The sequence below is a fragment of the Denticeps clupeoides genome, unplaced genomic scaffold (genome assembly GCF_900700375.1).
Source record: "Denticeps clupeoides unplaced genomic scaffold, fDenClu1.1, whole genome shotgun sequence".
Classification (NCBI taxonomy): Eukaryota; Metazoa; Chordata; class Actinopteri; order Clupeiformes; family Denticipitidae; genus Denticeps; species Denticeps clupeoides.
Genome location: NW_021629738.1, coordinates 27,255 through 46,647, shown reverse-complemented (window position 1 = coordinate 46,647; position 19,393 = coordinate 27,255). Strand labels below are relative to the sequence as shown.

Sequence of the window (19,393 nt, the reverse complement as noted above, 5' to 3'; positions counted from 1 at the left end):
ATAATTTCAGTTTTGCTTTTATTGTGCTTCAGTGTTTCCTGAACACTGAACAGAGCCATGTTTCGAGATTGTCTGGGAGCCTCGCTTGCAGTTCCTTAGACATAACTGATGCATCGTCTACCTTTTCACCCTCTATGGCAAGACAGTGTACTTTCAAAAAGGTACCCAAGATATGGTGCCATTGATGGCCATCTTAGTCCAAGGGGCAGTGGTGGCCTAGCGGTTAAGGAAGCAGCCCCGTAATTAGAAGGTTGCCGGTTCGAATCCCGATCCGCCGAGGTGCCACTGAGCAAAGCACCGTCCTGTCATGGCTGCCCACTGCTCACTCAGGGTGATGGGTTAAATGCAGAGGACAAATTTCAATGTGTGCATGCTGTGTATCCTTCATAACATCAATCTTTGCCATAGGGTTGACTACTCTGCTGCAAACTGATAATAAGAGGTTAACCAGATTGTCCAAAAGCTTGACAGGATCTGTATGTTCACCCTCAAATGACTTCACTGCAACTTGTACGTCAGACAGGATTGGTTTTAAAAATGTGAGATACACGTAGTTGCTCTTGTCCATGTACATGGCATGGAGCACATCCGCCGTGAAGCAATGCTCACTGCTCTTGGTAAACTCAAAGTGGAGTTTAAGTTCTTCCCATTGGTCCAATATACAAGTTACTGCAGGCTCAATGTGTGGCAAGTGTGGCACATACTTTGGTGATATGCAGGGGTTTCTGACCACAGCAGACTGAAATTCTCATCCCCCATGTATTTTCAGAAAATAAGGAACCAATGCTCCCTTAACCATTTCTGTGCATCTGGTGCGATGCATGTGGAAGTTTGTTGCTGCCATGCCTGCCATTCAGAATTTGAAAAGGCAGCTTTGCACGCCATACGTAATGGTCACATGCCATTGCCATAGTAGCTTCTGCACTTGTGCAGTTATCCACTTTCCTAACTAGCTGTGGTAATGTAGACTGCTTTGCAGGGTTATATGGCTTTGATTTATTTATATGCTTTGCTGTTGCACAATGTTTTCTAATGTCATACATTTAAAAATTGCTAAAAGTAACCAAAAGAATGTTAAGAACTGATCAATTTGTTTCTAGATGCTTTTTGGAAAAAAAGTTGCTAGGGTAGTATGAAAAGTTGCTAAATCTAGCAACAAAATTGCTAAATTGGCAGCACTGCTGGAAACAGGCTGGTAACGGGCTGCGGGGTTGCCAGGTCTTACACTTTTCACACCTGTCGCTACCTGATTTTACATTTACATATACAGTACAGGCCACACGTTTGGCCACAACTTCTCATTCAATGTGTTTTCTTTATCTTCATGAGCATTTACGTTGGTAGATTCTCACTGAAAGCATCAGAACTATGAATGAACACATGTGGAGTTATGTACTTACCAAAAAAAGGTGAAATAACTGAAAACATGTTTTATATTCTAGTTTCTTTGCTCTGATTACTGCTTTGCACACTCTTGGTATTCTCTCGATGAGCTTCAAGAGGTCCTCACCTGAAATGGTTTTCCAACAGTCTTGAAGGAGTTCCCAGAGGTGTTTAGCACTTGTTGGTCCAGCTCACCCCAAACCATCTGGATTGGGTTCAGGTCCGGTGACTGTGGAGGCCAGGTCTCCACTTTTTGTTAAGTACATAACAAAAAAAATACAGTTTTGCTTTAAACCTTTTTTGTAAAAAAAAAAAAAACATTAAATAACCTTATTACACATATATCCAAATCCCAATTTGTAAAATACACCTTCCAAATAATATGCACACACAAAAACTGAAAATTTAACATGTGCAAAAGTATGTGAAGAACACCTTTTGCAGCCATTACTTGAACTAAACATCTTCTGTACCCACAGACCAGTCTCTCGCATCTGCTTATGGGGATTTTTGCCCACTTCTCCTTGCAGAACTCAGCCAGTTGAGATATGTTAAGATTGGAGGGACATCTGGCAAGTACCAACTCACCACAACATTTCAATTGGGTTAAGATCTGAACTTTGACTGGGCCAATCCAGAGTGCAAATCCTCTTTCTCTGAAGTCATTCATTTGTGGTTTTTCTGAGATGCTTTGGGTCATTGTCTTGATGCATAATCCATTTTCGTTGATGCATAATCCAACACCCTGACTGATGGCAGGAGATTCTGGTCAAAAATCTGTTGATATGGATAATACAGAGGCAGAGAAGCAGGCCCAGACCATCACATTTCCAACACCATACTTCACTGATGGCAGGAGTTTCTTTTCTTCATATGCCATGTTGGCTCTCTGGCAAAGTTTAAATGTGCAGAGCAGAAACTTCCTTCTAGCAAACCTACCATAAATGTCATGGCTGTTCAATTTTTGCCTGGTAGACGCATGCATATTTGTACCCGATGGTGCCAGAGAGGTCGACAGCTCTCTAGAGGTGATATGTGGGTTGGCCGTTATCTGATTTATTATTTTTCTGGTGCTTCTGGGTGATATTTTTGATGGGTGTCCAGTTCTAGGCAGTTGCTGTCAGGTTGAAGGGCCTCCATTTGTAAACGATCCGTCTTACAGTGGATGGATTGAGCCGGAATCTTTTGGAGATGGTCTTATAGCCCTCCCCAGACTGATGATGGGTCATCACAAAGTATATAATAATAATAGAACAGAGCTCAAGACCCTTGTGAGCAATCCAAAGGCAACAGTGGCAAGGAAAAACTGAGAAAGGAAGAAAGGAGACGAACCAAGGCTCAGCAAGGAGAACCCATCCTTCTTCAATGAGATTGAATTCAGGAAAGGACGGCATAATGTGGTTCTCTTTCAAACATTCGCTTGGTATCTCACTATGGGAATGCCCTCAACATGACCGATTGTAGAAGCACCAATGACACCACGTCCTTCATAGACAGACCAATGTCAGCTGCACACCGGGAGCCCTGCTTTCCCTATGTCCTCATACTTTTGCCCCCTGCTGGCAGTTCACGGACAAGCCATCAAGGGCCTCGCCCCAGAACGCCGGCCCATAGTCGCTTTTCCTTTTTTGCTTAACTTCTGTGGAGGATAGAACCCCGCTACGCACTAAATACCACCTTACGCATCAAGGCAAGGGGGTAAAAAAAAAAAGCCGAAAGGACAGATTAAGATGCTAACGTTGTCACGGTCCACGGAACCAGAACATGAGCGCATGTAGGAGGAGACGAGGAACCCCAGTGTGGTGGGACGCAAGGAGGCAGGTAAGTTCCCTCCGAATTAGTATGCAAATGCGAACCGGCGTAAGCCGCAACACCACCCGGATGTTGTTGTTCACGTTACAGTACAATTTAGTACAGGGCAGGACGAGAGGAAGGAGTTCAGGAGACAGGACAGGATAAAGACAGGAATGGTCTTACTTTTCGACGAAGGAGTGGAGCCGAGTCTTGTCGACGTGTGTCAATCAACGACTGAGCGGCTGGCTGTGGCCATCTTGCCAATTTATAGAAGTCACGTTACCTCGTTTCCGTGTTGCTCCCCGTCACATGGATGGAATCATGTGACAAACGTGTTGTGGCGAGTGTCCATCTCTCACCAAGTTCATAATAGCCAACCCATCTCCAGCCGAACCCCTCAGGGCAAAGGACATTGCATCCCCGCAGCCTGTGGGTTCATAATCTCAGGCAAGGACTCCCACCCCATAAGTGAAGTGAAAGTGAAGTGATTGTCATTGTGAAACACTGCAGCACAGCACACGTTGACACAACAAAATGTGCGCTCTGCTTTTAACCATCACCCTTGGTGAGCAGTGGGCAGGCGCCCAGGGAGCAGTGTGTTGGGACAGTGCTTTGCTCAATGGCACTTCGGTGGCACCTAACAGCTAGGCCACCACTGCCCCACGTCATGAATTATTTCTATCTGCCAGACACCAGAAAACACGAAAGTCTTGAGAATTATAAAATATATCCACAAATACTTGATCGATAACATTATTTATTCAAAAACATGACGCTTCATAACTATAATCCTTCAGCTTGTCTATATAACATGTTTTACACAAAAAATATATATTCTGATACCGTCAGTTCTCACTTTCAGTAGCTGATTGGCTAATCAGACCTTTTCATGGTTCTCTTTCTCTGAATCCAAAGAGCACATTATAGAATAATAGTTCTGTCTAAAATAACCAAGACTTAACAGGTAAACAGACAACGAACAGATATATTTTCAGAAGCAAACCTCACGAAACTAAAAAGGTGACTCAATAACAGTAAACACTTTAAAAACGTACATTTATGAAACACAATTACGTAAAAAATGTTCAAGACGGTCAGTTCACATATACGACGTTCTAATAATGTTTTGCCAACATGGCCAAAAGAGGTTCTACACAGTGATGCCATCGTCAAACAATGTCTACGGAGGGTTTGTTTGAATCTTCAGTATCAGTTTCTCATGCAATACCAACATATTTAAAGGCCTATTCCAGTTGTAGCATTTTGGTACATGATCTGAGACCTAGAGGTTTATTAGGCACTTCAGCTTACCAACACATGAACATTAAAAGGTGGTCTGGAGTCATGAGGCAGATCCTTTTTTATTCTCTACTGGAACCAGTGTTCCAACAGACCAGATTCAAGGACCCTACACACATTTTGTCCCCTGTCCTGCTTGCAAAGGGCCCATGCAGAGGTTCCCTTCCTCTTCAATGCTCTCCAGCTGCTCACTACGAACAGCCTGGGTGATGAGATTGAGTTCTTCACACAGGGTCTCATGGCGGTAAGCCACGCGGATGTCTGGCACATTGGTGCGGCGGATGTCGTTGCCCTCTGGTCCCTCCTTGATGTAGTCGGGTCCCAGCCAGTAGCTCTTCACCTGAAAAGTGTCAGTGTGATATCAGATGTCCTCATTTCTACATAAACGGAAGCAACATGGACGGGATGGGTAGGTGAAAGATGAATTACTTGGTGAGAAAAGCCGCTCATCAGCACACTGTTCCTGGCCAGCTCACACATGTCGCAGGAGCTGAGCTTCCACACTTGTGTTGCAATACTGTACTCCTCCATCAGGGGCTCCTACGCACCAACAGACAGCACCATTAGTCAACCAGTTCCACCCTTCCAAATGACCGCCACAGGGAACTCTCAAAAATGACCTTGGTGAAGTGGAACTGGAGTGGGTCGTCAGTCGACAAGGACACCATGAGCCCCCGGGACAGGTACTCTGGCAGAGGGTTGCGGTGGTAGCTGAGGAAGAGGCTGTTGTTGCTGAGGGGGGACATGGCAATGCCGATCTGGGCCAGGTAGTACAGGTACTGCAGTACTGGAGCCTAGGAAAATCCGTGTGTTTAATGGTCGAGACCGAGTTATTTACACACTGTGTGTGTTGTTGTGTTGCCTATAAACCAGATAAATGTTGGCTGCAAGTTCCATCTCTACAACATTTGTCCATTTTCATTCACACTGACCTACACAGACACTCGTCCAGTCTCTTGACCAGCCATACACTTCTGGCTGGTCTGCCTCTAAGAGCTACATGACCTCTCCAGCTGATCAAAAATGCTGTAAATGTAGAAATTCCACCTGGATTACCTTTCTCAGCAGGAGCCCATGGGAGATGTTCTCTGAGAGCATAAAGCCAGAAACCAGGTGATGGATTGGTCCCGCCTCACCGCAATGTGGGCGTATCACAAATGTGTCTAGGTTCTGTCGCCTGTAATTTGGTCACAACGACATTAGTGAGGGTTGCTTAGCATCTGTACCGGTGGAGGTTGAAGTTGATGTTAGACAGTATACAGGGAAACGAAATAAGACAAAATAAGACAAAATTACATACTGACATAAGACACAGACAAACTGGGCGACATAAAGTGCAAACAGGGGACACGGGCAGGGCAAGAATAACATTTAACAGACAATATGTAGACAACAATGAGCAAAACAGGCGAAATGAGTAAACAGCATGTGTGTGTGTGTGTGTGTGTGTGTGTGTGTGGTTTGTGAAGAATTGTACCTGCGTAGATGGTTGAGCACAGTCATGTTGGCGTACATGTAGTAGAGGTAGTAGGAATAGGGAGGGTTGTCCTCTTCTGTCCAGTTGGCAGGAAGCGGGCTGTCCAAGTTGAAGATGTGATGTTCTGGTTTAGATTCATCATCGACGCTATCAAATCCCACCACCTGAAACATATTACCAAACTAATGTTATTAGGGTCTCAGTTAAAAGACACACTGTACAAATATACCACTGATCTGAGACAGTCTCAGATCAGTGGACAAATCAGTGGACACTGCACAAATGTACCACTACAACCACATATTTCAGTATCAGTCGTACGATGCCACCGTCTGCTGATGCTTCTGTTTGTTCTCTCCGAAATACTGAATCAAGCGCCCAGACTACTGACAGACTCCAGTGAAGAGACCAGCAGATAAATCCTGGTTCCTGGCAACTGCTAAACGAGGACATAGCATGAAACGAACCAGAGGGTCACCACAGCGACCACCACCGTAACAACTAAAGATTCAGGGATCTTCAAAATGGACCAGTAGCATCATAATGGACACGTATTGTACACCATGACACTGGACTAATACCTACTCTGCCCTGTCCAGGACCTCAAAACATGGACAGATGGACTTCTCCACCTCTACAACTGTAGGACTTTTTCTATTAAACCCTGCACTGACTCCCTCTACCCTGGAAGGGGGTCCCTCTCTGTATCACTCCTTTCCAGCGTTTCTTCCTTTCTTTTTTTCTCTCTCCTAGAGTTTTTTTGTGTGGAGTTTTTCCTTGTGTGCAGAAGGGTCAAGTGTGGGGGGTGTCAACTGTAGGGCCTGTCAAAGCCCATTGAGACATACTGTATGTGATTTTGGGCTAAATAAGAAATACATGTCGTTATTTGCTGCATTGTCTTGTTTTTCTTTGAACTCACATGCTGTAGGAAGAGGTGCAACTCAGGGTGGGTGCGCGGGTTAACAGTGACCTCAAACAGTGGCATGAAGATGTTCTCCAGCATGTCCTGAAAGTTGGACAGTTGTCTCTTTGTATGGTAAACATCGCTGAAGAATGAGACATGAGGACAGCAGTTGGAAAAGCTCATCTTCTTTCAAAATGCCCTTCAAGGTGTCAACATTTCTGAGAACGTTTAGAGAGAATCGGACCCCACTCACAAGAGACGGGGCATCTGCACCAGCCAGCGTACGTTGTCTGAATACACGCTGTGTTTGACGGCCCACTTGGCCAGCTTGTCCCACTCGTCGCGGCAGCGGCCGTAGATGGACAGACGCAGCTCCACGTTCTGGTACTTGCTCTCCTCCAGGTCTGCCATCACCTCCTGTTGTGACACACAAACGAAGAATAACTCACATTTATTCATCCTCAGACGAGCTCTATTGTCTGTAAGGCTCCATAATACCCAGCATTTATTGCTTTGGAATTACTTTATGCGTAAAAAGGTGTCTGGTAATTGATATACCTTGATTATATGTCCAAAGTATTTGCCTTCAATGTAATTGTCCGTTTTGATGAAGATTTCCCGCAGGATGGACTCTCCGATGGGATTGTATTTGGAATTGAACTTGTCAAACCGGTGAAACGTGTTGCGGTCCTGTGTTGGGATAGAAGTGGTTTAGCGCCGAGGATCGTCGGCTGCAAGTTCACGCGAGCTGGAGAGCTTCACCCCAAGTGTTGAAAAGCGCTCACCGCATGCATATCCAGGGTGTCGACGCTCAGGTCAAAGGCTGTGAGGTTCATGCTTTCAAACACCTCCATGAGCGTCTGGCCCCTGCCTCTCTCCACATGCACAATCTCTGCTGGGTACTTCTTCATGGCCCTTTTGATGAACCGCAGCAGGTGCTTCTGGTTCATGCAGGATGAGGCATGGATGTGAGTGTCTACCTGCAAAATGAAAATAGCGTCATTGGAAGCAGCTGCAGAGCTTTTTAAAAATATATATTAGCAAGTGTCCAATTTTATTCTCCCTACTTTGCGAATATTGTAGAAATCTCTGTGTGGAACCTTCCTCTGTGCTGCCAGCTCCTTCATCTCATTAAGAAGTATGTGCATCTGAAACTTGGAACTCAGGTACTGCAAACGGCGATAGCAGAAGGACTTCCTGTTGGGCAGGAAGCCAGAGGCCGCAGCAATGAGGAACGTTACTCTAGTTACTCACAAACACGTAAACACCGGCAGTTTCCAAGCATTAGCGGGGTGAACTCACACTGGTCCATTGATGATTAGAGCCATCATGACATTCATGTCAGCGATGTACTCCTGTAGGTCCGGGTACGGGAGATCCACCTCTGTGCTCCTGTGCAGTCAAGACAGAAGGTCCACTGATCTATCACTGCTACTACTTCTAGTCATCAGAGTGGTAGTGGCCTAGTGGGGTGGCGGTGGCCTAGCGGTTAAGGAAGCGGCCCCGTAATCAGAAGGTTGCCGGTTCGAATCCCGATCCACTGAGGTGCCACTGAGCCCCCCCACACACTGCTCCCCGGGCGCCTGTCATGGCTGCCCACTGTCATGGCTGCTCCCATGGCTGTTAACTTACTGGTAGACTTACTACCATTGTGTCCTTGAGCAAGACACTTAACCCTGAGTGTCACTACTGACTGTAAGGCGTCGGAAAAATGCCGTAAACGTAGTCTCTTACGTGTTCATGGTGCCTTTGTCTGTGTATACATGAACCACGCCATCCACCATTTTGCAGCCATAGCCCATATCTGATGGCATACTGGAGGGGTCAACATTCTCATAGGGATGGGTCTCTGAGACAGGTGGGTGCACAGGAGCGTCTGTGGAGTGGATGATTGAAAATCCTTTTAGGTCTTCACACACACACACACACACACACACACATACACACACTGCATTTCAAAAGTATTGATAATGCATCAACAAAGACTTGATGTTTTACAAACTACACGTATCCTGTGCATCTGGTCCTCAGCACTCTAGGGATCTATCTCCAGAAGAGCCAAGCACTCTCAAACACATCACGAAAGGAAAACTCCTTGATACCTGGAGTGAGCGACGTCTCAGGGATCTCCTCATATACGTTCAGGTCCAGGGCCCTCTCTCCGAGTTCTTGCAGGTAGCGAGTGGTGGTTCTGCAGAAGCTTTGCATGGACAGAGAAATGTACTTCTCCCGAATGAACAGGGCCTTGACCACACATTTGGCAGCGTCAAGCAAGTCCGTGAAAGGGACCTATGAAGGCAGTAGAATTAATGGAATTAATTTTAGCCTAAATGCACTTCACTGCTAACTGTTCAAATTTCGTCACACCATTTTGTTCAATTGCAAAAACAACATGGGAACCACAAAATGTAGCATTTCGTTAGTTGGTTCATTAGCTTATTCATTCATTCATTAGCTTAGTCACTAGATCTGTTAATAAAGATATTTTTTCCAGATTTTGAATATTTCAGTTACTGTAGATAATGAAGGATCAACATTCTTATACTGTGGACGCTATGGAGACTGATGGAGGCTTTTTAGAAGAACCTATTATAGGAAACAAAATTCGAGAAATGTGAGAAATACTGAGAAATACGTCACATATTTCAGATTTTTACTACAGTGTACTACAGTCGAAAGGCCCATAAGTGAGTAGGTGTGTTGAGACCTTTGGTAGTGAATTAAACATATCTATTCTCCATTGTTGCAACATGGGGCTCATCAAAGGAGCTTAACTATGATACCTTAACTATTAAATGGTTCCATCACATGACAAATTTGCAAATTCCTATCACAAGATCACAAGAAATTCCTGTTACAGATCACAAGAAATGTCACTAACTTGTAACTCGACACTTTTACTCACCCCGCACTTCTCCTCTCCGGAGATGGAGACTCGCTGGTACTCGGGCAGCATCTCCCTCTCACTGGGGAAGAGGTCCGCTGGGGCTTGATTCTCCTCCTTCAGAAGTCTGTGGAGACGAGCACAGTTTTGCCCTCAGCGCAGCCTGGTCAGCCCCTGAGGTATCTGGCCTCTGGGAAAAAGCGAAGCTCCAAGGTCGAAACAACACAGTAGATTACGTACTCAAGGTCTGGGGCGCTGTCTGTTTTCATGAATTCTTGCTTGGCGCGAAGCAGGATGTCTGGTTCGTATCTGGGCCACAAACAGGTGTGATGTTTCTAAATGCGCGGTGAAGAGTTATGGGGAAGAAAAAAACTCAAATGGTCTTCGCTTACTTGACATCCTGGCTTATCTGCCTCTCAAGCCGGTGGCGTTTCTCCTCCAGCTGCTCGATGGGGCTGTCCTCTGGGAATTCGTAGGGGGCGCTCCGCATCTCACTGTCGGCCAGGCTGCGTGAGAACAGCTCCTGCGACCGGCCGGAGCGTAAAAGGGGTAAATATTTGGTGTTTGTTTGAACCGAAGTGACGGGAACAATATTACGGAGGCAGGGTTGGTGTGTACCCCCACCTCAGCAATCTCCTTGTATTTGCCATCCATGGAGGTACGTAGGTCGATGGGAAAGTGCTTGCCAGCCACCGGGTTCCCAGGCAACGAGTACTGCGAGGTGAGAAGGTGGCGTCCGCCACGGATATCTGTTCCGGAGAGAGGAGGGACAGAGGCGGCAGCTGAAGACGGGAGGAGGTGAGTCTCACACCATTCGACAAATGCTCCCGCAGACAAAAACCAGCAACACACTGACTGGGCCAGAAGTGTCCTGTGACGCAATATTAATCTTGCCAAATTGTACCCCCCTATAAAAATTTTATTACGCTGCTGAATTTTTCATCGCTGCTCTAGGGTCCAGAGTTTTGGAGATTATGGCCAACATATATAATCACGCACACATACAGAGGCAGATATGTGCATGGGATTGGAAGGATTTACGGGACTTGGTGATAGTTTTGTTTCCTCCTGAAAGTAATATGCAAATAGAACATGCCCTGGAACCCATCGTAATTAATTAATGACATCCTTCATTTGATAACATCTCCATTAAGAGTGTAGCCTCATCAGTGACCCTTTTTTTGGTATGCTGCTCTGCTCAATTTACCTGTTCATTTATTTAGCATTTCAAAGGTTTTACATCGAGTGCCCTTCTGGACCCAGTCGTCCATATTTACCCGGGCTTGGGATCGGCACCAAGCGGCGCACTGTCACATGTGTCCCCGGTGACTGGGTTTTTCCTCTCTTGTATACCCCAAACTTAAATTAAAATGAGATTTTCTTTTTGTTCTGTTTTGTGTCTTCAGGAATCTGTAGTCTGTAGTCGTCAGTGTCAGCAAAGTCATTTCCCGAATGTCCCACGGTCGTCCAGCCTAAACTGCAATTACGGTTCCTGTAACGCAATTAGCAGGGCATGGAAGTGGCATCAGGTTGAGAAGAGCAACAGCGTCTGCAATTACTGTCTTATCGATGTGAATAATTTAGTGTTTGGGTGACAGTGTGTCTCTCAGCGACAGTGGCAGAGGTCAAAGTTCAAACACTAACCAGTCAAAATAAAGTGTAGTGAGAGTCGATCCAGACAAAGACACAGCACTTGAAATGACCCCTGACCTCTCCCTTTTCAGTCATCCATGAGGACATCGGGTACCAGTAGCTACTTCCTGAATAAAATTACACATTTCTTTTTTAAGATGATAAAAATGGCTGTTAAAATGATGTTTAAGATAAGATAATAAACATTTTAGTCCCACAAATGGGAAATGTATGTGTGGTCCACACCCTTCCACATCCTGGAAAGAAGAGATTAACAGTTTAGCCACCATTCACCACTCGCTGCCTCCACTGGGTCCAGGGGGCATCGTAGAACAGAGCTGGCCCTGTTCAGCCTCTTTCTGTCCCCAACCGAGATGCTGTTGCCCCAGCAGACCACATCATAAAAGATGGCTGATGTTTGTGTTCTTTATTTCCCTAGAGCCCAGAAAGAATGGGTTAGTTCTTCTCTAGATCAGTTCTATACTTCCTCTATTTGGATCAGGCTGGTTCGGTCGGATTGAATATTATTTCCATGGCATTGTCTGCATCATTACATGTCTCTCTTGTGTGCTGCCCCGCCATGGCAGGAAATTAGTAGGTGCTAATCGGTGGTTGTTAGAAGCGAAAAGACAGAATGCAGAATGCATCATTAACGCTGAACAGGGAGTGGGGCGTTAAAAAAGCAAGATTTAAGTTTAAAGACTTTATTGTCATTGCTTATTCATCAGCTTGGGGTGCCGACAGGGGGCTTCTAACAATCCCGTCCTCCCGCTGCTTCTCTACCGCCTGCTTTCTCTCACCTCAACACTTCCCACGTCTCGCCTCCTGCGCTCTGTTCTCTTAAAAAAAAAGCGGAGCGCACAAGCATCCTCAGCTCACACCTTCATCATTTCTGTTCATTATATGCTGCAGTGGCAGGACAGAAAGGCTCTTCAGAACAAGAGTACAGAACATGAACAGGCTGCACATATTACACAGACTGTCTCACATCAGTGAACCACACACATTAGGGACCCATCTGCTTGCTTCAGCATTCACCGTCCACTAGATGCAAAAATGGATATTCACTTAATTGAAAATGGTGAGTGGAAACTCAAAAAAGAGGCATTTCTAGTGGCAGTTCTAGGGGAACATTAATATTTCATTGCTGCCAACTTCCACGTCTCCATCGATTCAATGCATCCTCTTTTTATATCTTTTATATCTTTTTAATTTTCATGACCATTTCTGTTGGTAGATTCTCACTGAAGGCATCAAAACTATGAACGAACACATGTGGAGTTATGTACTTAACAAAAAGTGCAGACCTGGCCTCCACAGTCACCGGACCTGAACCCAATCCAGATGGTTTGGGGTGAGCTGGACCAACAAGTGCTAAACACCTCTGGGAACTCCTTCAAGACTGTTGGAGAAGCATTTCAGGTGACGACCTCTTGAAGCTCATCGAGAGAATGTCTAACTTATGTACAGAATCTACAACAAGAGTGAATAAAATTCATAGTTGGGGTCCCAGTGAACCAGAACTGCTCACTTCATCTATGGTAACTTGAAAGCACATTGTAAGTCGCTCTGGATAAGGGCATCTGCCAAATGCCTTAAATGTAAATGTAAATGTAATGCCAACAGTGTGCAAAACAGTAATCAGAGCAAAGGGCGGCTATTTAAAAAAAACTAGAATATAAAATATATATATATATACACACACACACACACACACACATGGTAGTGTATGGTACATATTGAGACATTCTACCTCCAGGACCATGAAACAAACATACAAGCCAGACTACATAAGTGAATAGTCACAGTACACCTTTTTGTGCAAAAGAACATGGATTAGTGTGCAAACTTCATACAAAAAGAACCCAGGTGGGATGGTTTACCTGCTTGTGCCTATCACATGTCTCACTTTGTTATATTAGCAACAGACAGCAACTCTTGAACGTTTGACCTCTTCAACTGTAAGAGGAGGTGTTTATCACGCTGCACCAAATCCACTCTCTCGTCTGGAGATGGAGGCTCTTGACCCTGTAACAGACTCTAAAACCACCAGGCCTGTGAGCAAGGGTGCCGGGCTGGCAGGCTTCTCGTGTGTCTCTGTGGTCTCCAGGCTGGAGGTGGAGGGTTTCACGTAGGAGGCGAAGGGCAGGATGCGGCCAGCGGCAGAGACAGCTGAGCCTGCTGGGCTGATTCTAATCTTCCTAATGGCTGCTATATTTGGCTTGCTTGGGCTTTATGGTTACATAACATATTTTTCGTCCCTTCCAGGGAAAAATCCAAAAGTGAGAATGTGTTACTGGTCTGCTGAGGTAGCCCGAATCCCGATCTAAGTGCTCCTGAGAGAGATGTCAGTGGTTCAAGTCACACATCCCCACCGGAGCGAAACGTTAATGACATTTCATATAAAAAAAAAACAACTGCAGGCTGGATACCAGTAACTGTGTCAGCGGTACAGTCCGCTGCACACTAATCTCCCTTAAAGACATGGCATCGGTGCCCAGGGACCATCTGCAGTATTCCTATCTCTCCGTCCGTCCCTTTCCTCCTCCTTTTCACTAATTGTTCACCACTTATGCTGCCAGCACCCTCGGTCTCACTGCGCACAGTCTTTCGCTCACACTCACACACATGCGCACACACATGCGCACACACTAGAGATAAAACCATGCCATTGCCTATCTTCTTCTGAAATGCTAAATTGCTCCCAGGGAATCTGTCACTGCAGAAGAGCGGGTAATGGAGGAGAAAGGAGGAAGAGCACAGAGGCGGGATGAAAGCACACGGAAGGGTGGTGGGAGTTTTTTTTTTTTTAAGCGTACCTCTCTTCGCTGTGGCTGTGTGACCCTTGCGGCGGGCTGGATGGGAGCCTGGGCTCTGTCAGAGGGCACCAGACAGGCAGGGATGGCTGCACTTGCACACACACACACACACACACACACAGTCACTCGGGCATCCTCACGGACGCAGACCCCCTCGCGCACAGATCATCTTTAATCTCCCCCGTGCAAGCTGCACGCACCCTCTCGCACCGGCCCTCAGATGGCTGCACCAAGCCAGCTGTCTACTCCGTCACAGGCTGGATGTTCATTTAAATATCTCTGACACCATTCCAGCGCGTACCACGTGCCAGTCCACGGGGGGGATTGGACCAGAGTGCCTGGTTCAGTCGCCCAGTCGAGTGAAACGCCGCCTCTCTCAGACCAACCCCCTCTTCCCCTCATCCTCTGGTTGTCTGGGACTGCAATTCTCATGAGCAGATTTGCCTTTTTTTTATTTTGTGCATGTGTGATGATCGAATTGTCCTGTACAGAAATAAGGCATAATGTAGACAACAAAAAGGACAGGGTGATGAAGACTGAGCATCTTATCCACCACCATCAGGCTCCAGGCTCAGTAGGATCCATTAAGTCCTCTTTTTCCCGGACACGGTCCTCTTTTTAAGACCTGCAAACTGACTCAAGCTGTGTTTTTAAGAACTGCCTAAACATTCTTCACATTATTGGGATCCTCCACACACTCGCAAGCTCAAATCCGGTCACATTATGTAAAGGAGTAACTAAAGGACCGTTGTGTTAGTAACCGTTCAGCCAAATCGGAATGATTGTAAAAATCACAAAATATATACCATTCGGGTAAAATGAGCTGGGGTGTGTCTGCTGAAGGCCCCTTTCTCAACAAGCTGAACATTTTAGACCCATCCTTATTAGACCCGTACAGACAAGCGTTTGAAACGCCAGATCCAGAATTCACTTCGGACCAGTGGGCAACAATCTATCTGATGATCAAGCTCAGTCTGCAGCAAAATGGTGATGTTTGTTCTCTAAATTCTGGCATATTGGAAAGATATGCTTAGGCGATGGAGGCATAGCTATCTAAAAAACTGTGGGTGTGGGACGATATGGCGTTTATAGCGATAAAAGTGGTCGTGCTAATATGTGACGTGCCCACTAAACCACACAAAAGGGAAAAAAAATAATCATTAGCACAACTAAAAATGAACTAAAAATGTTCGCAGTGGTTACTTACACAAGGTTTTGGCAATGATTTTCTAATGTGTGTAATGTAAGAAACTGACAAAAAATTTGTATTTGTACAGACTTGGAAAGGTAGATGGAAGAGTCACACCGTTGCTAATACATTGCTAATATGTGCTTGACTTTAAGCCACTGTTAAAAGGGCGCATTTGCATGAATTTATTTAACTGATTACATTTACATTTTACATTTACGGCATTTATCAGACGCCCTTATCCAGAGCGACTTACAGTCAGTAGTTACAGGGACAGTCCCCCCCTGGAGACACTCATGGTTAAGTGTCTTACTCAGGGACACGATGGTAGTACGTGGGGTTTGAACCTGGGTCTTCTGTTTCATAGACGAGTGTGTTACACACTAGGCTACTACCACCCTAGAAGAAGAACTGATGTTCTTCTCCATACTCGTTGGCAGCAACATGGGGATTAGTGTGTTGGTCGGAGGCACAGCGAAGGATTTGTTGGCTGGTCGATGGAATTGCAGCTGTGTTTCTATCCAGTATCCAGTAAGTATTGTACGAGTTACCCTGTTCATAACTCAGCTGCTTCCCTATTCTTCCAGCGTTCACTGTGTCAGCAGTGGACTTAACTCATCGGTGATGGAATAAATCCAGCATCTACATTCAAGAACCAGTCCAGACATCAGTAAACTCCAGAAATTCCCACGTTTCTTTATCTGAAGAAACAAGGTTCTTCAAAGAAATGGGCTTCAAAGTCATGATCTGAAGGTTGCCACAGAAATAACACTGAGCAGCATGTTGAGTGCACAACAAAAGGCGGTTCTGCGGACGACCCTTTTATTTGAATGCCTCCACTACTTTCATTCTGAAAGGTTCCGAGTGACTCATGAAAAACGGGGCCATGTACACAACAGCTGCTCGCCTACCGCAGTGTCTGCAGGCCGTGCTGCAGCCGCCTGCATTTATGATCCAAGTTGAACGCTGCGGGGCATATTCGTGCACTGTGAAAGCAGCCCGTGCACCAAAAAAAAATCTCAACAGGCCATCGGGTTTCACATGCACGTGACAATAAGCAGGCTCACTCTGGGAGAAGATACCTCTGCAGAGACCACTACTGTCCTATGCAGTGTTCATACAGTTTTATGGTTATCGTAAAACAAATGCATAAATAAATATAATGGAATCCCCGATGACAGATGAAGCCCCCTACCTTTTATTGTAATTAATTACGATTCGGGCAGAGTGTGGAGGTGAGGTCCTGCAGCCACATCCACGGAGTAGCAGTGTAGAGGTCAGAGGCGTGACCTACAACCTCCATCGAAGAGGGAGGCGCGACCCGAGGGGCTCCTACGGCAACGCAGTGACACTTCAAAGCGCTCAAGACTTCAAACGGACGGATTTTATTTGCCTGCAACCAAGTCCCGCCTTCGTCACCATGGGATGGAGCTTTCTCCGACCAGTACTCCAGATGTTGCTGGTGGAAACTGACACCTGATGGACGCGGCAACAGCGTTAAAATGCCCAACCCCTTCCCACCAACCAGCGTCGCTGTTCTCAGATCTCGACTATCCGCAGTGCAGTGCAAATGAAAGGACGAGATGGTAACAGGCGTGTGGGCGTTGGAATACTGGGTCACGGTGGCCATTTACGGCGCCGCCGGGGCACATTGCACCTCCCTGCCTTTTTCTGGGGGCTGTTACCTCAGCCAGGGCTGAGCTCATAGTCGCTCAGTGGTGGTTTTTGCAGAAATAACTTAGCCCGGTGGCCGTGGAGAGAAAGAATTGTCGTGTAAAAGGATGAACGGAAAGGCTACTCCAGCCATAACAGTTATGCAGGCTAACCCCCCCTGGGAACGCCGGGGCGAGATCCCTCGCCGACGGATGACTCATTTCGAATGTCTGGGACATCGCCGGCCAGCCGGACGGGACGAATGAAATGGTCGGCCTGCCGCCGGAGTGTGACGTAGGAGCGGCGGTTCATAAGGTGCATCTGATGAGTGGCGTATGAATATTCTCAGTGTGATGCTGCTGCTGCATGTCAAAACTGTGCAGGTGATGGGAGGGCTGTGTTGCGCTTTGGGGAACGTGAGAATGTCACCTTACATAATACCCTGTAAATATATATTACGGTTTGCCTTTGCTGATTTGAAATCACATTCTATGCATGGAATAAAATTGATTGCAATGCTTTAAAAAAAAGGTTAAAATTGCTTAAAATTATGATTCCCATAAATCATAAATCATCAACGCTGGCAAACAACACACTGCAGTTATTTAACAGGTCAGTCGAATTATTTGCTGTAAATGATTGAGCTGCAACTCTGCTTTTTTCTTGTTAACTTTCTCTTAGCAACAGGTCTTTAAGGTTTAAGTCACTATAGCAAATGAATACAATGTCTTACATTTCAGCAGTTGAGTAGGAATTAAAACTGTTAAAATATCTACTGATGCGGCACAACGTCCTTACTTCCTCCTTCCTGTCTCCAAAAGACACATGCACGCATTCTGAATTCACACGTCCGGTGCTCGGCCGTCAGAAAGGACACGTTGCCTCCGTCCGGGAGGTTCTGCGCTTACCAGAACTAGCGCTGTACTGCAGGCTGCCCCTCTTCCTGAACGGAGACATGGGCTTCTGCTTGCCTGGAGGCAGCTTGGAGGACATTTTCCCGCCTGACTGTGGAGACACGAGCCTGAGATGCAGCGGAGGACGAGGGTGGGGATGGGGAAGGGGGCTTTGAGGAAGAGGAGGGATGCCACCGAGCAGACTGGGTCCTCAGGGGCTTTTATTGCGGTAGGGGGGGTCTTCCCACGCTGCAGAACCACTGGCTCCTCCTCCCTCCCTCGCTCACGTCCACGGGCTGGAAGCACCGTTGCCCTGGCAACCGTGAAAATGGGGAGCCACCAGCCAATCCAGATTACACGAAGGGGCCGTCACATTACCTAAGAGAGGTTAATGAAATTGAACCATGCGCATCAGAGAGACTACGGCTCTCCATCAGAACCCGACCACAGGTTACTTTTTGGCTAGTGAACCACTGTCTGCGCAGCAGTAGACACTGATCCTGGTCCAGTCCACTGCCGTGACACGCGTCCCACAGCTAACGTCAAATCTGCTCTGCACTACGGTGTGATCGGTGTGTGCAACGTTGCAGAGGCGTAAAAATGTGGAATCGATGAGTTGAGTGGAGTGACGGCAAGTGACCTGGGCCAGTTGTACGTTGCATCACTGCATGATGGAGCACAAGACAAGTGACTCGGGCGGGGCGTGTACACAGGAAGCCTGTCTTTTTACTGTCAGTTGTCTTAAGCCCTGGGATGAGCGGCGCAGCCAGGCCATTATTCAGCCTATAGAGTGTGTCTATTGAAAGTCCAGCCCATGAAATGCAGATGGCAGCACGTATGGAATCCCAGGCGAAAATGCTGTGATGGGCTTTTTACGTAACAAAAGGCTGTCCTCCTGTGTCTCTGTGGGACAGCAAGTGACAGCAGCCACCAAAAAAAAATACTCTTTGCTCACCACGTATGGTGCAAGTGGAATAAAAAAAAAACAGAGCAAGTGCGCAAATTTTGATGATGAGGTCATATCATCTCCAGAACTCCCGAATGATGTTCCTCGTCAGGACCGACCAGTTCAGAGTTCAAAAGGTTCACGCTGGTTCTGATAGAAAGGGGTCAAAAAACACACAGTCCATCAGGGTGCCCATGCTGACCAGTGTCCACTACTCTACTCACTGCCACCACTAAAGGACTGATAATCCTGCTCACTACAATTTCACCCTCATGCAACTTTTCAACTGTTTTTTCAGCTTTTTCAATCTGCCCATGTTCATGTTTTCCGTGCAAAGGTATTTAAGTTCAGAGTAAATAAAAATGTAGCTGTTTGCATATGCATATACGTTTTATTTATTTGTATAAATGCACAATGGGATTCTGTGTGAAATTGTATTTCAATACACTTTATGTATTGATGTATTGACAATAAACCTCTCTTGAATCTTGAAATATTGCCCACAATGGTCATGTGGTAC

General features: G+C 46.2%; 1 protein-coding gene across 3 annotated transcripts; it reads right to left on the bottom strand.

Annotated features, from left to right (window-relative positions):
- Positions 1-3,917: 3,917 nt before the first annotated feature.
- LOC114773142 (AMP deaminase 2-like) lies at positions 3,918-18,154 on the bottom strand. Of its 3 annotated transcripts, none has more exons than XM_028965674.1 (18): positions 17,943-18,154; positions 10,366-10,490; positions 10,134-10,264; positions 9,982-10,050; positions 9,763-9,868; positions 8,960-9,146; positions 8,592-8,733; positions 8,160-8,249; positions 7,925-8,054; positions 7,643-7,837; positions 7,416-7,547; positions 7,111-7,274; positions 6,873-6,999; positions 5,954-6,117; positions 5,533-5,653; positions 5,097-5,270; positions 4,906-5,016; positions 3,918-4,816 (listed from the first exon to the last, which is right to left on the bottom strand). In XM_028965674.1, the coding sequence occupies exons 1-18, from the start codon at positions 18,025-18,027 to the stop codon at positions 4,586-4,588; spliced, it is 2,484 nt and encodes an 827-aa protein (XP_028821507.1). In that variant the 5' UTR covers positions 18,028-18,154; the 3' UTR covers positions 3,918-4,585. The 3 variants fall into 3 exon arrangements, with proteins under 3 accessions (XP_028821507.1, XP_028821508.1, XP_028821509.1); XM_028965675.1 differs by lacking the exon at positions 17,943-18,154 and adding an exon at positions 14,193-14,705; XM_028965676.1 differs by lacking the exon at positions 17,943-18,154 and adding an exon at positions 11,019-11,036.
- Between the last annotated feature and the right edge of the window lie 1,239 nt (positions 18,155-19,393).

Coding starts and splice junctions, on each gene's coding strand:
- LOC114773142 (XM_028965674.1), bottom strand. CDS start 18,027: ATGTCCTCCAAGCTGCCTCCAGGCAAGCAGAAGCCCATGTCTCCGTTC. Junction 10,051..10,133: donor CAGATAAGCCAGGATGTCAA/GTAAGCGAAGAC, acceptor TTTGTGGCCCAG/ATACGAACCAGACATCCTGC. Junction 7,548..7,642: donor ACACCCTGGATATGCATGCG/GTGAGCGCTTTT, acceptor ATCCCAACACAG/GACCGCAACACGTTTCACCG.